Source organism: Electrophorus electricus, chromosome 26, assembly GCF_041902795.1.
Source record: "Electrophorus electricus isolate QZ-2024a chromosome 26, ASM4190279v1, whole genome shotgun sequence".
NCBI lineage: Eukaryota > Metazoa > Chordata > Actinopteri > Gymnotiformes > Gymnotidae > Electrophorus > Electrophorus electricus.
The window spans coordinates 9,010,001-9,022,500 of record NC_137522.1 but is presented as its reverse complement, the minus strand read 5'-3'; the positions used below and the strand labels follow the sequence as shown (position 1 = coordinate 9,022,500).

The 12,500-nt window shown below is 49.2% G+C and overlaps 1 protein-coding gene across 8 annotated transcripts in view; it reads left to right on the top strand.

Annotated features, from left to right (window-relative positions):
- Nucleotides 1–12,500, top strand: part of celf5a (cugbp, Elav-like family member 5a) — a 140,774-nt gene that overhangs the window by 67,476 nt on the left and 60,798 nt on the right. For all 8 annotated transcript variants that reach the window (XR_014120157.1, XM_081708592.1, XM_081708591.1 and 5 more), the window contains exon 3: nucleotides 7,596–7,644. Coding sequence is in view for 7 of the 8 variants with exons in the window: in XM_081708592.1 (XP_081564718.1) it covers nucleotides 7,596–7,644 (49 nt within the window). In the remaining variant the exon portion in view is untranslated. The remainder of the gene's footprint in view (nucleotides 1–7,595; nucleotides 7,645–12,500) is intronic.

Here is a 12,500-nt window from a genome sequence, read left to right as displayed (position 1 = left end):
AGCAGGAAGACGATCGCTCACAGGTCTCCGAATGTTTATGGTTTGTGTGTAGCGTGAGTGAGCCATTAGTGCCTGCATTTTCACTCTGCTGTGATCACGGTAATGTCCTGACAGCAACACTGACCTGTGAAATCTGGCCCCGTGTTGCGGCTCTGCGGCTGACATAAGAGCTCCAGCATGGCGAAGGTGAACGCGGCAGGTTTTAGCGCGGCTCCGCATCCCTTCCAACCAAGCGGGGGGAGCATGTGACCTTTATTAAATCTGATTAAATTATTAAACACAGCAAAGCAGGGCCTTTGGAGTGGGTGGAGGTGGGAGTTCAGTTCACGCCGAGCGCAGCGTCTCCCCCTCTCGCTCTGTTTCTCATCCTCTTTCTCTCTTTTGTGTTTCGCCGCTGACGATGAAGTCCACCTTAAGTGCAGTGCAGCCTTATGAATAAATGTATGGATGCAAATGTCCTGACCTGGATGGTGGGCGTCTGTCAGTTAGACAGCAGAGAGACGCGCGTAGGGCTGGGCGCGGCATATGGAAGCGGCTGTAGCCGTGCCATGGCGCTCAGGCCGAGCCAGGCTGCCAGAGCTGCTGGAGGCACCGGAGGCTGAGCCAGCAGGCCCGTGCCCAGGAAGAGGGGCCCATTGTGGGGGTGGAGAAGTTAAAGGACAGGCTCTCCTGGTTCAGTAGTCTTGATCCAGCCTTCCCCTACCCAACCCCCTCAACCCCCCAACATGAAGTGACCCAGATACTGTGTGAGTTTGGGCTGCCCCAAAGTCACCCCACACACCCACACACACAAAAACACCCATCAAAAGCTGAAAAGACTTAAGGTGGTAGTGCCTTCAGGTGCTGGTTCTCCCTGGCCCCCTGTGTTGGCACTGTCAGAGGTACTATAGCTGGGGAGAGGCAGCGCAGAGCTCAGTCGAACCTCATCTGTGAACTCAGGTCTGCCTCACACTCATCCTGCCACCTTGGCTTTACCATTGACCCTCATGCTGGCTAAACAGAAGACTGCAGGGGTGACATTTCTGGGACACAGCCAGACCTGCAACAGCAGTAAATATGGAGGGCGTTTCTCTTTATTTACTGTCCAAACGATACAGACGTGTTTGCAACTGCACACTGTTGTACTGTGTGTTCCTGGTTCAGCTGAACTCACAGTGTAACGTGTTACGACGTGTTACGGTTCGCTTGTAACAGTTCCGTGATGATGTGTTCCTGTCCATAAAATAAGAAAAGATGGAATTATTATCCCACTTGGCTGCGTTCCAGAGAGGCCAGTGGGATTAAAGTGGGCTATAAATGAGGTCTGTGCTGTAGAGGGGAAGTACCAGCCTGTGTACGGCGGTACAGCGTGGAGAACTGGGTGGAGAACTGGGTGGAGAACTGGGTGGAGGATATAGCCTTGGATTAGAAATGCAGGCAGATGGACAGAGCATACTGGTGCCTGTCTGAGTTCTGGCCTGGACTCTACACACACACACAAAAACAAACAGCACACACACACACACACACACACACACACATATACTTGCTCCACGAAATTACACAACGATCAGTTGCTTTGCTATTGACTGTCAAGGCAAGTGCAAACCAGTTGTGTGTGTGTGTGTGTGTGTGTGTGTGTGTTTGGGACAGATAAATGGATAAGCATAGATCAGGGGAGACTTGCTGCTGAACTAGGGTTCATCGCGGGGTAAAAGACAAGTGACCAGAGAGAGGAGAATTGCTTGGGTTGTTCCAGTGCAATGTTCTTCTGACACAGAGCCGAGTGTATGGTTTTACATATAGGTCACCTCAGCCACGCAGCGCAGAGCCGAGCCCATAATCATTCACCAACTACACACACCAACCAGCTTTATCGTGATCGCAGTCTTTTTCTCGCGCACGTCTTCTCCTCTCTTCCATGTTCGCCGTTTCTAACCCTTTCATCCCTTTTCATCCGCTATCTTTCACATTCCCCCTTTTCTCTGTGCGTTCGCCACCTCTTTGCCTCCTCTTCCTCTCGTGCCTCCGCCGTGATCGCTCCTCTTCCTCCTCCTCTTCTCCTCGTCCTGCTGCTGGAGTGTCCACCCGGGGTGGTGCGGCTCATGCGGTTCACGCTGGGTAAGGGGGAAAATAAAAAAGTGCAAGCCACGGTGAATTGCTAATAGGCTATCATCGCTCCGAGCAGGGTGGGAGCTGTGAGGGAGGGGGGGGGGGGGGGGGGCGTTGCGCGGAGGACCGCAGCACATTAAAGAAACGTCAACTCGGCATAGGTGCGCCGAGAATTATGGGTCACTGGCTGGGAAGCCGTGTCGACTGCCTACTGGCCAGGGGAGCGCCCTGTAACCTGTCACAGTCCGCAGTACGGCTTCCCTGGCTTCCGGGATGGTCCCGCAACTTCCAGGACACAGTGTAGTGCGGGACCACTGGCAGAGATCGGCACTGGCACCCCATTAGCATGTCACACGTGCAAGATCGAATGCAAATGGTTTAACACGTATTTTACTTCAAGCAAACCACCCATGATTCTTTTTGCTCTTTGGGAAAAGCTTAGCATCTAAAAAACAAAGAGGAACAGGGGCAGCAGAGGTCAGATGCAACGGTACGGTTCTTCTCCAGGATTCCTCAGCTGACTTAACTTCAGCTCCGAGCTACAATCGTTACCTCATCACGCTTGTGTGTCAGTGACGCTTTCCTTCTGATTATACAAAGGGTCTAGTAATGAGAGGTCAGCCTCACCCATCCTCACTGTCTTTCTCTGTCCGCCGGGATCTCGACTTGTTCTTATCCATGCCCAGCTCTGAGAGTGGCCAGGCTGACCCACCACCAGCTGGCGTGGACCCTGGGTCACTCAAAGTGCTTCGTGCGCACCCACATCTCTTGATTCTTATTGTTTCTTAATTCTTATCTTGATGCCTTATTTTTTTGGAGTCTTTTTCCACACAGTGAGGTGCTGGCACACTAAGAAGAGAAAGACTTCAGCTCGGTGCAAACTTGGAGGGACAGCACTTCTGAAATGCAGATCTGATGCTGAGTGCGCTGACTTGCTGTTATAAAGCTGTCAGAGTGACCTTTGTGAAAGGACCACGAGGAGCCGCGGAGAAGAATGAAGTTGTTTCAGGTGTTTGTGATGTCAGCAGTCAGTAGAAGGTTCTGTGGACGAAGCTCCAGTGCTGAGTGGCTCTTACCCATAGTGGATCTGAAGACATTCTTGGCTTGGGATCCTGCCTTTGACAAGCCAGAAGAGTCAAGCTCTTATCAGTAGTTCCACAGTGGTGCTGGAAGGAAACCATCTTGGACAAACACACACACACACACACACACACACACACACACACACACACACACACGCACACGCACACACAAACAGAGTCTAGTATGCACACAGGCAGTTCCTATCTTAGCTTCTCTTTGTAGCTCATCTGTTTTCTCACGTTCCTCTGCCTCATTCTCGTCCTTCAAGAGGATCCAGAAAACAAATGAGTTCTCCATTAAATCAAATCTAACCTGAGCCAGGAGAGGAGAAATGGCATTTTCCTGCCTTCATCTCTGTCTCTCTCTCTCTCTCTCTCTCTCTCTGTCTGTTTGTCTCTCCATCTCTCTCTCTCTGTCTATCTGTCTCACTCTCTGTCTCTCTAGATCTTTCTTTCTCTGTCTGTCTCTCTCACTATCTGTCTCACATCCTTCCTTCCTCTAGTGTAATAGATTTATTAGGTGAGCTTAGGCCCTGGGCTGGCACCACTCAGCACACTTTTAAATCAATAATTGGAAATATTAATTATCACAGCTGGGATGCTCCATTTGATCATGTTTATTTCCCTATTAGGAGTAACTGAGGGGAGGGAGGCCACTTTGATGGCGTGCAAATGCTTATTAATGATCAGGGGATGGGGCGTAGGATGTTATCTCATACTAACCCACAGCTGGCTAAACGTCAGGCATCTCCACACACACATGCCCACGCGCACTCACACACACATGCACACACACACACACACATGCACACCTATGTAACCACTGTAAAAGCTTCAAATAAGCTATCAGAGTATATGGAATTTAAGAGTATATGGAATTTAATTACATCTCCTCCATCTTCATCCAAATGATCACAGTACCAAGACTGACGTGCTGGTTTCTTGCAGTCTTGTGTCTCTGTGATGAGTCCTGTCTTTATTCCTCCTGATACTTGTTTTTTTACAGGCACTGTTTTTCAAACAAGATCAGTTAAGTTCATGTTATAAGACATGTATAGCAGATGAAGTATGATGAGTAACACCTAAAAATCTGTTTTGCTCCAACAGCACTTTATGTTCATCACACCTCTTCTTATGTGTGCCCACGCAAAACGTCATTGTTTCTGAAACCTTATATCATTAAGAGAGAGAAAAAAAAAAATTAAAATACTTTTTACACCTTAACTAAGGTTGTTGCCTGACTCTAAAATTCATTCATATTGTCTCCACCAGCTGCTCCTTGTGTGAATAATCACCATCCCGCAAAACCAACGTTAGTTTTCTTGCACATTTATCATATACAGAAGCAAACAGGTGCCGTCCAGATTTGGCTCCCAGCAGCCTGTAATATGCTGATTGTTCTGGATTTACATCCACTGGTGCCCGGCAGCACATAATCAAACGTAACTACGAGAAGCGAGCCCTTATGTCTGCGCAGAATAGCTGCCACACCATAACCTCCACCCACGCCACCCCCAGCACCCCCGTTTACACCATTTGACCGGCTTCTATTTAAAAAAACAAAACAAAACAAAAAACCCACCCCTGCTATAGTAAACACTGGGATTACCTGTGTGTGCCTGTATGCACGAAGAGACAGGTGGTAATACCCCAACCAAAATGGAACACATTCAAATCGCATTTGGAGTCCTCTGAAGAGAAGCTCCCGGATCGGGGGGAGAACGTGGCAGCGTGCGCGTCATCACGAGCGGTCGACGCCCTGCTGTCGGCACACCGGGGGGATTCGGATTGTTCCGCCGCACTCAAACAACGGATTTGGAGAATGCGGGGACGCAAACGCGGGGGAGAGCTCAGCGCGCCATGCCTGAGTGTGTCTTTCTGCAAGCAAGACTCCATCAGCATATGTGTGGGAGCATTAGGGTGGAGTCTAGACTGAAGAAATGCCACTCAGCTGAGGAGGAATCTTATCTGTCTGCTGCAGGCATCTCTCCCTCTCTGCCTGTGCCCCCTCCTTCCACGCCTCCACGCCTCCACCCTTTTGCCTCTGCCTTCATATATCGACTGTTCCAAATTCAGCCGAGCCTCCTCGAATCCATCACAATTAGAGCGCGTGTTGTGATTTGGGGAGAACGGCAGCACGAGGCGATCCCCTCTGTGCCTCCGTTTCATCATACGAGTAAAGGAGGTTTTCCAGTGTGAACGCACAGAGCGGTGGAGGGTAGGCGCGGGGGTCTCTCAGGACCCCGGTAACCGGTTTCCCTGACAACAGCATGAGTTCATCAACTGTTGGTCTTTGTTTTGCGTGTGATCGCGTGCGCGCCCACGTGCGTGTTGTGACTGTGCATATAATAATAGAGAGTGCGCCTGTTGGATGTCTGTCCATGCCATTAGAGGGGAGAAGAACGTGATAAACTGAACATCGTCGATTCCACACGCGCAGGAGGCAGAGGGGTGGGGCGGGGGGGGGCTTGAAGACATCGCCCGCAAACAAACAACCCATTACTGCTACATTTTATGGCCTGGACAGTGACTAGTTTCAGACACACCTCCATAAAGCTTGCGAGTAAGGCCGATGTCTGTGGAATTCATCTCCGCGATGGGTGCTCGCGCTCGTCACGGCACTCGCGGGACTGAAGGGGGAAAAAAAGCCGCGCGCTCCATTACGGGACACGTTGGCAGTGTCGCACGTGCCTTGCGATGCACTGAAGAGGGCAGCCAGTGCAGCTGCTGCGGATCTTTCGCCGGCGCCGCTGTTTGCGTATCGTCGTTTCCAGTTTTTACATTTTTATTTGATTTTTTATGACCAGAAGCTTCTGAGGCACCGAGAAAAGCTCGGTCCTCTTCAGTTTAGATGCAGAAGAACTAGCAATCCTTCTTGTTTGAAACTTTGGGATCGCTGTGCCCTTAGTGGCGTTAACCACAGAGTCCAAGACAAAGAGGCAGAAGTAAGCCCGGTCCCAGAAAGGTGCGCCTCTTTCCTCTCTCCCCCTTGCTTAGACAGACCTAGCCCCAGCTAGTTATTATTTACGATGGATAAATTTATGGAATAATTCCTTTGAGGAAGGTTATTCGGCTCCTCAAGGTGAAAATGGATATGTTTAGCACTTAATGAATCTGGCTTGGCTCTCTCCACCCATATATCAGCATGTTATTAAGCCGTTTTAAAATCCCATTATGGTGTTTCTCCTTGAACAAGTCATGCTTTTATGGGACTGGCCTGTCTTTAAAACTGACCTCTTTCAGTTCGCCTCCAGAGTTGGACACTAAAAGAAAATATGTTGGAGAGAGAGAAAAAATGTTGATCCTGGACTCCCTCGGATATTTTTTTCAGGGGTTTTCAGGGGTATTTTTCAGACTCAGAATGCGTGTGGGAGCAGTGGTGGTGTGGTAATAAAATGATTTCAGATGGCTGAGAAGGCTGTTAGGAGCACGGATTTGGGGCAGCTCGACACGATGCAGCCAATCGCAGCTCTTCATCGAAATTCAGCCGGTGTTGCTATGAACAGGTTGCTATGGATCCATTAAAAGCTTCAGTGGGTGAATTACTATAAAGGGTACATGACTCTCTTGTTTCTTGCAAAATATCTTTAGTTGCAACAATTCTTTGGTGTGATTTAGACTTAAATATTGCATTCTTTCATTTTTATAGTGCAGTTATACTCTATTTTAGATTTTATAGATATTTATTGTACCTAAGACTTGCACTTCCAGAGAGTGTTTCAATTTCATCTTACATTGGCCTCTTGGTGCTGTGTTGTAAATCGTGGCACTTGTTGAAATTATGCTGAAACTGTGCCAGTCATTCCATTTTCAGACATCTTAGGTCTTTAATTAGTCCTCAGAGATATTTAAATATTGATTTATATAAATAGGTTTGAGCAATGTATGGGACAGGGTGGGAGACTTTTATTTTGGCTCTTTTTTTTTTGGTTGCTTAGGTGAGATCAGTATGAGAAACCGGTCAGGACAAACTAGTCAAGTAAAAATAACGAGAAAGAGACGAAACAGTGGGAGAAAACACGACACATAAAGACTGCGGTGACAGAGGTGTGTAATCCAGCGAAGGCCATTCTTATCAGGCTCCAGTGGATTACTGGGAGCCTCCTAACCACAGAATTCTCGCTTGCCGACACTCCCCACAGCCACAGGGACGGGGATCGATAGGTCGGCATTGATCCGCCGTTCCCCCGAGGCCGCCTTCAATTTTATTGTTGTTGCATTTCACTTTCCCCCGCGCCGTTACGGCCGTGCTCCCGAGGCATCACGCGCGGAGAAAAACCTCCACTTCCTCCGCCTGGCGCGAGCAGACGTGGCCGGGCCTCGCGCTTGCGTTTGGAGGAGTGCCCGGTGCCCGGAGGCTCGGGGCATACGGCGATGATGCTGACTAACCCCTCTGTCTCTCCGCTCTTCCTCTTTCCACAGATGACTCGGCCCATCCAGGTGAAGCCGGCTGACAGCGAGAGCCGTGGAGGTAGCTGCCGCTTTTTTCCTCATGCTATCTTTCTTTTGTTCTTTTAAAAAAAATATTGCTGCATTTTTCTTCTTTTTGGTCTTGCCCCCCCCCTTCCCCGTGTGTTTGCCTAAACCCCGCCCCCTTCCCCAGCTGTCTGTCCTTCTGATGGATGTCCAAAGTATTCATTTTAATTAAGGAGGACGTGGTTCTACTGAGCAGAAAGGGAAGTGGCTTCTGCTGCCTGTCTAACCTTGCCTCCCCTGCCAAGCCCATTAACGACACACTGTAAATTAAAAAGTAATTAGCCGGGATATTGGGACGGGAGCCCCGGGCCCCAAACTCCCAACTAGCTGTCTGGTCAAGCGGAGGGGTATATTGTAAACAAGAGGTGTAAAGCGCTCCGGGGAAACGAGGGGGTTGGAGAGGAGACACGCAGCTGCCAGACAATCAATTACAGCTGGAGCTTTTGCCAAGACCTTCATTTACTCATCCTTAATTCAGTCTCCTTTGAACTCTGCCTCGCGGTTTGTTTGTTTTTGTATGCGGATATGCATGTCATGCGTGTCATGTGCGGCTGGATTTATTCAGCGTGATGGCGTGTGAAGGAGTGCCTGGTTTTCCAGCACATCTCTGCTAGTACACAGTTGTCCTGCATAGAGGGTGCAGATATCCAGGCTTATGCTGTAATGCGTACTGAACCGGTCCGTCATTCGTAAGACTCAAAATGGAAAACTTTTCGTGTCTTTCTGGAAGAGTTCCCAATTTGGCTTCCTGGTTTTCCCACCACCAAAATGGTCCATCCCAGCGGCAGACAGGCAGTTCTTGCTCTGTGGAGATTGATGGCCCATAAAGCCCCATTGATTTTGCCATTGTGGAGGTGTGTGTTCGCATTAACCACGACACTCAGCTGTCTTTGGGCTTCCCTGCAAGTGGCCGGCTTTAGCGCTCCCCAGACCCTGCTTGGCTCTCCTCAGACTCCCTGATTGCCTGACTCCTGGTGATCCTGCCTGGGATGGACCCAATAGTTACACATCATCTTAAATGAACAGGTCAGAGTAGCACCTCAGGAGCAATCCAACACCACTGTGACTTTAACGGTTTGGCAGGATTTCTAACCATCTCCAGGTCTGCCCCTGTTTGCCCCTCCCACGCAACCATGCCAGAACTGCTCTGGGAGCATGCCGGAGCCAGATGCTAGCGCTCTCAGTCTACTGCTCCAGAGCTGCTCTGGGAGCATGCCGGAGCCACACACTAGCACTCTCAGTTTACGGCTCCAGAGCTGCTCTGGGAGCGTGGTGGAGCCACACGCTAACGCTCTCAGTCTACCGCTCCAGAGCTGCTCTGGGAGCATGGTGGAGCCACACGCTAACACTCTCAGTCTACCGCTCCAGAGCTGCTCTGGGAGCATGGTGGAGCCACATGCTAGCGCTCTCAGTCTACTTGGGCATGTCCTCCACTCCCCAAGGTAGTGGAGGATCCACGCAGAAGATCTTAATTATGTTTCTCGCAATATGATGCCTAGGATGGACACTGGTTGTTCTCTGGGGTTGTAGCAGGTTAGCCGGAGGAACCCAGAGTGCCTTCCATTCTAATTACTCTCTTAATCTCATTAGTTGGTTTAAAGGTCACTGTACCTCTTTGACGGGAAAAGCAAAATCATGTCCTCAGAAGGGCCCTTTTAAACCTCAGGAAACCTCAGCCCAGAAGGACTATCTGTCTCCAGTTATTAAGACTGCAAAGATAATGTGATTAAAATTTCCTTCTCAGTTCTTTTTTTTCATTATTACAATCAGATGTCTCTGATGTTCATATGCATAAAAAATCTCCTCGATAGCTTATCTGCTTGACATGCTGCCTGGTTAAATTAAGATGGTGGTTATCATTTAAAAATACCCTGAATTATGACAGGTTGCAACCTTGAATTTATGAGGACACATTAACTGGTTGTGATATTACTGCTGTCAGTAGAAAGCAATTATCATTTCAGCACACTTAATGCAAGATGAAACCTTCATCTTGGATGCTATACTACAGAGGAAATTATTTTGTTGAGGAAAAAATGTCTAGAACTAGAACATAAGTGCTGAGAAAAGGCAGCTTTTCAGTCTACTGGCCCAGCAACTCATAATGATGGAAAGCATATGGGAATGTGAATCCTGAAAATTAAAATGAGGAATTATTTGTCTGAGAACTTCCAATACATCACCCATGTTGTTCTTTTTACTCCTCTACCTGACCATATGTTTATTGAACACTATTCTCTCCCTGTTCTAACACACCCCTCACACAATCTCTCTCTCTCTCTCTCTCTCTCTCTCTCTCTCTCTAGTCATCTCTCCCCTGGTGCTCCAATATGAAACAGATTGATTTTGCTTCAGAGGCAAGGCAGACGACTGGCACTGGCTAGATATAAAGGTGGTTGCTATTGCTTTTTGAAGGGCTGTTCAATGCTCCTCGGAGTCCCTTGAACCCTAACAGCGGATAAATCAGCTTTAGACACTTTGATTTCCACCCTCCATATTCCCAGTTCTTTGTCCAGTTGCCCCCAAAAACACTCACCTTCCGGTCTCCTTTTGACTGGGTCCAGAAGGCAGTTTCCATTCTTTAAACCGCTTCTCTGTCTCTCAGTCCGTCTGTCCTGCAGCCTGGTTGTGGTCAATAGTCAGAGGGTTGCCCCTCAGGGTTTGAATCCAGGCCATGTCCTACCCCACACGTGCGCATGCGCTCGGACACGCCCACAGGCGGGGCCTCCACCTGCGCCACGGCGTCCTGCTTTGTTCCGGCCTAGGCTCAAGTCTGGCCGCCTCCGGCTGTGTTTATTATGTTAGCTGCAGTCTGAAGGAAGGAGAATGCCTCGAAGAGGGGAAACGGTGCTGGCCAAGGGAAACAGAGAGCATCTGCATATTCCTGTCTGGAGTAACGAGTCCACACACACACACATCAGCGGCAGTTTACAGGCTCAAGATCTGTGCTTCACATCAGCTTGAAAAAAGCTTGAAATCAGCCTGAACCCCCCCCACCCCCCATTAAATAGCTTTGTTGACTCCCTTCTGCCGAGCAGCACGGCCTCGGCTAAGGAAAAGGGCAAATGAGAGGGCAGCGTGGTGGCAGCTCCGTGTATTTTCCTGCAGAGGGAGAAAAACTAGAGATTGCTTGCTTAGATTGCACTCGGCTGGGTGTAAATAGGAGGCTACCCGGAGCAGGGTGAGGAGGGTAAGGTTGTGCTAATCCCTCACAGGAAGCTCAGCACCTAAAGCATTCTTCAGCTCGGAGGCTCCGAGCGGCGAAAACGTCTCCTCCACAGAAGAGACGCAACCTACGTCGTGCATGCAAACCGAACCATTTACTGTCAGTCGGAGAAGATTTACAGCGAGATGGAGAAGACTCAGAGGGATTGGGAAAAGGAGACTTAATGGGTTGAAAATTGAAAATTGATAGGAAAAAAAAAAGTTCTAAAAGGGAAAAACACTAGAGCCTTAACCCAGGAACTTAGCGAGTGTAGTAATTCACATTCCCTGCACAGCACTGCAGTCAGTCTAAAGAACCATGCCTTCTTAGCAGACCGCCTACGTGTTCTGTGTAGCTCACTCTCTCTCTCTCACACACACACACACAGACAATCCTGATTATACACATGCAAAACAGCACTCGTTCATGGCAACACCTGTGTGGGGTGCAGTGAAAGGAGCCTGAAGTTTGCTGTTGGAGCTCAGGAAGGAAAAGGTCAGAAATCATGTTTCCTTTTCCTCCGGCTGCGAAGTAATTCTGGCCAGCAGACTGTTTTCCTGTTGAGGCGAGGCGGGTTGTGTGTGTGTGTGTGTTTGTGTGTGTGTGTGTGTGTGTGTCGGAGGCGGGGGGTGCGCTGCCACAGAAGGGTGTCCAGGCACGGGGTTATCCAACCAGCCCGACTGCCTCTACTGTCACCGCCCATAAGAGCTTCTCCAAATCACCTTGAGGAGCCAAACTCCTCCTCTTCTCCGTGAGCGGTGGGAGGCGTGGCCAGGGGGCGCCACCCAGCAGAACGGACCCTCCCCTTCTCAGCCGTCGGGCTTGTGTGGAAGGCATGATGCCCCATGTCTCTTCTTTGACTTTTTTATGGTTGTTGTTTTTTTGTTTGTCTGTTTGTTCTGCTGTTCTGTTCCAACCTTAACACCTTGTACAGTGAAAGCCATAGTTTGTGTTTTGAATTTAAAACATCTTGATAAAAACATGCATTTAAAACACGATTGGGGCACCTTACTTTTTTTTGCCGTGTTGTTAGAGTACATCACAACAGTATTGGGGCGTGCTGCTGTTACAGAATCACATTACCTTACGATCTTTATTCATGTAAGCTTGTTGAGAGTTGGCTAGTTGTGTTGTTGGGAGGCTGTTGTGGATAGCTCCGTGACTGTGGGCTTGCTGATTGCACACGCTCTGAAGGAGGCTGTCTGGGTGTTCTGATTGGCCGGCTGGGTCAGAAGGACTACAACCAAATCACTGCAATCACCAGGCTGCTCTCTCTTAGCACTAATGACACTCCTTCATATGCTGCTGCCTCATTAAAGCCTGCATAACACCTACTGTCCCTTACACACACACACACACACACACACACACCCAGCTCCACGAATGGTGCACATACGCACCAAAGCGTACTCGCCAGTGGCCGCACTCATGTGCACCCGCAACACATGCTCACCTCCTCACAAACGAAGTCTCCGCTTCTCACACACCCATCCAGATGTTTCCTAAACGTTTCGCCCTCCTCCGCTCACCCTGGCAACCCCTCGATTTACAAACAGTTCAGGAAGGCAACACAGAATGCCAGACGCCATTCTTCCTCATTTACGAAAGCAGAGACTCCAGAAATTACTGTCTTGCTTGTGCCTATT